This window comes from Arachis hypogaea, chromosome 11, assembly GCF_003086295.3.
Source record: "Arachis hypogaea cultivar Tifrunner chromosome 11, arahy.Tifrunner.gnm2.J5K5, whole genome shotgun sequence".
NCBI classification, from domain to species: Eukaryota; Viridiplantae; Streptophyta; class Magnoliopsida; order Fabales; family Fabaceae; genus Arachis; species Arachis hypogaea.
In genome coordinates this window covers 3,615,592-3,620,239 of record NC_092046.1, presented here as the reverse complement: position 1 = coordinate 3,620,239, position 4,648 = coordinate 3,615,592, and the positions used below count along the sequence as shown (strand labels likewise).

The following is a 4,648-nucleotide window of genomic DNA, read 5'->3' as shown; positions in this document are numbered from 1 at the left end:
CCTCCATCTTCTACTAAATTCCATCTTTTCTAGCACAATATCAACAAAATTCCATTTGATTCTGTCATAGGCTTTTTGGAAGTCCAATTTGATGCCTTCTTCTTTAGTGTTAGCCATTGTACAGTTTCACATGCTATTAACGCTCCATCATGTATCCTCCTGCCCTTTACAAATGCATTCTGTGATTCCCCCACTAACCCTGGCATTACACTCCTCATTCTTGTTGTCAACACGTTTGATATGACCTTATAAACACATCCAACCATACTGATCGGTTTAAGATCCTTTATCTCCTTCGCACCCATAAATTTTGGAGCCAGTGCTACCCAAGTAACATTGGATTCTGCTGGTAGCCTCGTTGTCTCAAAGAAACTCATCGCAGCTTTAGTGAATTCCACTCCAGTCTCCTCCTAGCACCTTTTTATAAAGTTCATGTTATATTCTTCACTACCTGGAGCCTTAGATGATTCGCTGCCCCAAACTGCATCCTTTACTTCCTCTTCCGATGGTAACACCTCTAGTGCTTGAGCTTCCTCTATCTCCAACCGATTGACTAGACCATCTTGAAAGCTAATATTTGGCGACTCTTTCTGGTGGTATAGGTTCCTGTAGAAATCTCTAATGGCGACCTTAATTCTTGCATTATTCCTTACCCACCTTCCATTAATCACTAAAGACTCAATCCGGTTGTTTCTTCTTCTTGCTGATGCAATATTGTGGAAGTATCTAGTATTCCTGTCCATCTCCTTGGCCTGTCGAGATCTAGACATTTGCTTCCAGTATATATCTTGTCTTGTATACCATACCTCACAACATCTTACCAACGCCTTTCTTTTTGCTTCTACTGTACCATCATATACTCCGTTGCTAACCATATCGTCCACTTTCTTGATCTCGTCCTCAAATTTTTGTATCTTCTCAGGTATATTCTCAAAGTACTGCTTGTTCCATCTACCCAGTGGTTTTGACAGTGCCTTCAATTTATCCAAAAACTATACATCGCCCAATTCCCTCCATTCTTTCTTCATCATCCTTAGAAAGCCTTCATGTGTGAACCACGAGTCTAAACTGTGAAATGGTCTTGGACCCTGGATTATTCTTCTCTCTTCTACTATCAAAGGGCAATGATCTGATAAGTCTCTCGGTCATCCTCTTAAACGAGTATTAGGGTACGCAACTAACCATTCTAAGCTGACCAAGCATCTATTAATACGACTGTAGAACTGACCTCTAAACCATGTATATTTGCGATCATTAAGTGTCAAGTCCACCAACTTCATATCATTAATCCATACTTTGAATTCTTCAGCAGAAGCTGGTAAGCTGGTCGCCCCTTTTTTTTTTTTTCTCTATATGCATAATTTCATAGTTCCTTATCTAATGTTTTGTTATAGTTTTATCTATTTTAGCCATTTTAAAATACTCATTTTATAATGTAATATGTTCATAGTTGATTTCAGTTATCTTTTTGAAATAAAATAATATAACTTAGAAAAACAAAGTTCAATATAAAATCTATTAAAGATGAGTTTTTGTTAAATATAAATTTTGAATATTTTTTAATTAAATTTTAGATATTTTTGTTTTTAGAATTTTAAATTCTTTTTTGTATTGAATATTGATTGTAATGTTGACCGTGTAGTGTTAATTTTCAAGACTTTTTCTATTAATAATTTATATTGAACTCGGTTTATCTTAAAATTTGAAGACATCCTTTACTAATTAATTAACTAACCATTTTCGACTTTCATTACTCTATATATATTTTATTATTTTAGTGTTTTGGTGTATCTTAGTCTTTTTAATTTTTAGATTTGGTTTTTACAACATGGTCTAGGCCTAGTTCCTCTCTTTTATTAAGTGCCTTCCTTTATATCCATTGGGCTTGGGCTTTATCATACATGTTACATTATGTCAACAGTGAGAGGCTCCAGTTCATGCATGCGTGAATACACATGCATTTTTATGCATTAACGTTCGCAAACTATCGAACGGATAGATACATCTTCCACATTTTAACCTTTCAAACAAAAAATTAATAGTTGGAACGAATTATAATTCAAATGACAAATTTTCCTGTATTCATTTACAGAATTTACCTATCTTTGATTAAAAAAAAAAAGAATTAATCGTTGTTTGAGGGCACTGCTTAAATTAACTTAAAGGAGAAATTGTTAAACATTATGGAGTACTAACTATATCATTAATAGAATAACATTTTAGACCAATATAATTGAACAAGTGAATAATCACCTTCTAATAACTTGAGTATCTATTTAATTTTACGTGAAATTGACTATATCTAAGTTTTCATCCATATTTAAATAAATCCTTAAAAAATTTTATATCAAACATTTTCATCCTAAAAAAATTTTATTACGTTAAGGTTCCTAAATTTTATAAAAATAAAATATATAGATTTTTTTGTTATACTTTTGGAGATTTATTTATCTAAATAAAAACAATGGATTTGACTAAAATAAGAATTTATGTTTTATTTTTATAAAATTTTAAAATTTTAATGTAATAAAAAATTTTAAGCGTAAAAATATTCGACATAAAATTTTATAGGAATCTATTTAATATCGATGATGTTAGAAAAACAAAAAAAATAATCAAAACTTATCTTATTTATTATTCATTAATTATTGTAATAATTAATAAATATTAAATAAAACAAATTCTCATTGTTTTTGCCTAATTTATTTTTGTTACTAAATATTTTCGTTTAAGTATATATTCTAATGGCCAATGAGTAATAGCTCAAATGGCATAGTCTCTCCATACTTAATTAAGAGGTTACGGGTTCGAGTCTCCTATCTTTAGTAAAAAAAAGTATATATTTTAATGAAAAAATATAGGTAAACAATGAAAATACTAAATAATGTGAATAATGAATATATTGGATATTCAATTCACTAGGTATGCAGATAGTTATCTTAATATTAAGATTTAAGTGGCTAATTTGAGAGTATAGTATATTTTTACTTTATTAGACCAATTTTAGAGTCCATTATTAATATTGTTCACAAAAAAGCATTATCTACCTAGCAAAGTAATATTCTAATCATTTATAGCATCTCATAGAAAAGGTACACCATGCAAGTTCATCGCCTCCTATTTGGTGCAGCACCCGGATCCAGAATAGCACCGTGAACACAAACCACCAACACAGCCACCACCACAGCACCGAATACTGCTAACAAGTTGTTCAGCACAATCACGGCGATGATAATGGGGCAAAGCCACATGAGAGACTCGGCGCGGATGAACGCGCGCCCAATGAGTTCAACTTGCTGCCCTGGCTGCAACTGGAGGACGTGGTGCCATGCGCCGGCGAGCAAGGCCAGCAGGACGGAGAGCATGAAATGGTTCATGACGAGGTACACTGCCACCATCCCGGCCATGATGATGGTGTATTGGGCGCGGAAGCGTTTGCCGTTGTTCCAGATTCGATAGGTTGCAACGCTAAGGTCTTTGGGAGCCGTCATGGCTCCTTCATTGTTGTTGATGAGTTCTGACCAGTCTTGGTTCTGTACGTAGCGACGGAGGTGCTCCATGGTGTTTTTTCCCTTCCGAAGTGATTTTGTGATATTTTGAGTGAGTGGTGTTAGAGGGTTTATATATTTGAATTTGAGATTAAATAATTTTAATCATGATAATATTATATGTAGACTTTTAATACTTCAACGAACTATTCATTCTGGAACTTAATATAGTTTCTGCGTGAGGAAAGTGACCTAGGAGGGTTAGTTAGTTGGTTATGTATTAAGAGTATTTATATTAAGAGTTTAACTAACATATATCTTAAAAAAGAGGAGTGCTAGGGTCAGTCATTTTTGTGTTTTGTAACCATTAATTGGTTATCAATAGTTTTTTTAATGGTGTGAGATTACATTCAATAGTGGGAGATCATTCACTTTTCTTTTAATGGTTAAGTGCTGGCCACAAAACATAAAAGTTACTGGCTCCCTAGACTTTTCCCTTAAAAAATAAGGTTCTGTTATATATTTTTTAAAATTTTTATTAACTAAGTTTAATTATATTAGTCCAAATTCAATAAAAATTACTTACACAATATATGTGTGAATCACTTTTTTTTTCTTTGCACTTTCTTTTTTATCGTTATTCTTTTGTTGTTACTGTTATTTTTACGTTTTTTCCTTTTCTCTTCCTCTTTCTCGTTGTTGTAATATTTTTTTTCTTATTTTTATTCTTATTATTAACGGGTGAAACAAAAAGAATTATGAGTAAGTGAACAAAAAGTAGAAAAAAAAAGTATAGGAGCTAATGGAATATCTGTACAATGTGTACAATGGAGGTTTAGGGAGTATTAGAGATATAACCATTAGTGTTACCTTTTCCTATCAGCGTAAGCTTTTGAAAAGAGTGGTATCAAGACATGGTATTAAAACTCTAGATCCGAAAGGTCAAGAGTTCGATTCTTGGTGAAATGAAGAAGAAGAAGAGGAGAATCGAGAGTTTGGAATTATCTAGAATTTATACAGAAAAATAGCGCCAAAATTTTTTAGCCATGACACAAAAAATTTCTTAATTTTGACACTAAAATTTTAATTTTTATATATGTATATATAATTAATGAATAATAGTATAAAGGAAATGAGATATTAAACATTTTTAAATCAAT

General features: G+C 32.0%; 1 protein-coding gene across 1 annotated transcript; it reads right to left on the bottom strand.

The window, feature by feature from the left end:
- Positions 1-3,107: 3,107 nt before the first annotated feature.
- Positions 3,108-3,560, bottom strand: LOC140176453 (PRA1 family protein B1-like). The gene has a single exon (XM_072207829.1). The coding sequence runs from the start codon at positions 3,558-3,560 to the stop codon at positions 3,108-3,110; it is 453 nt and encodes a 150-aa protein (XP_072063930.1).
- Between the last annotated feature and the right edge of the window lie 1,088 nt (positions 3,561-4,648).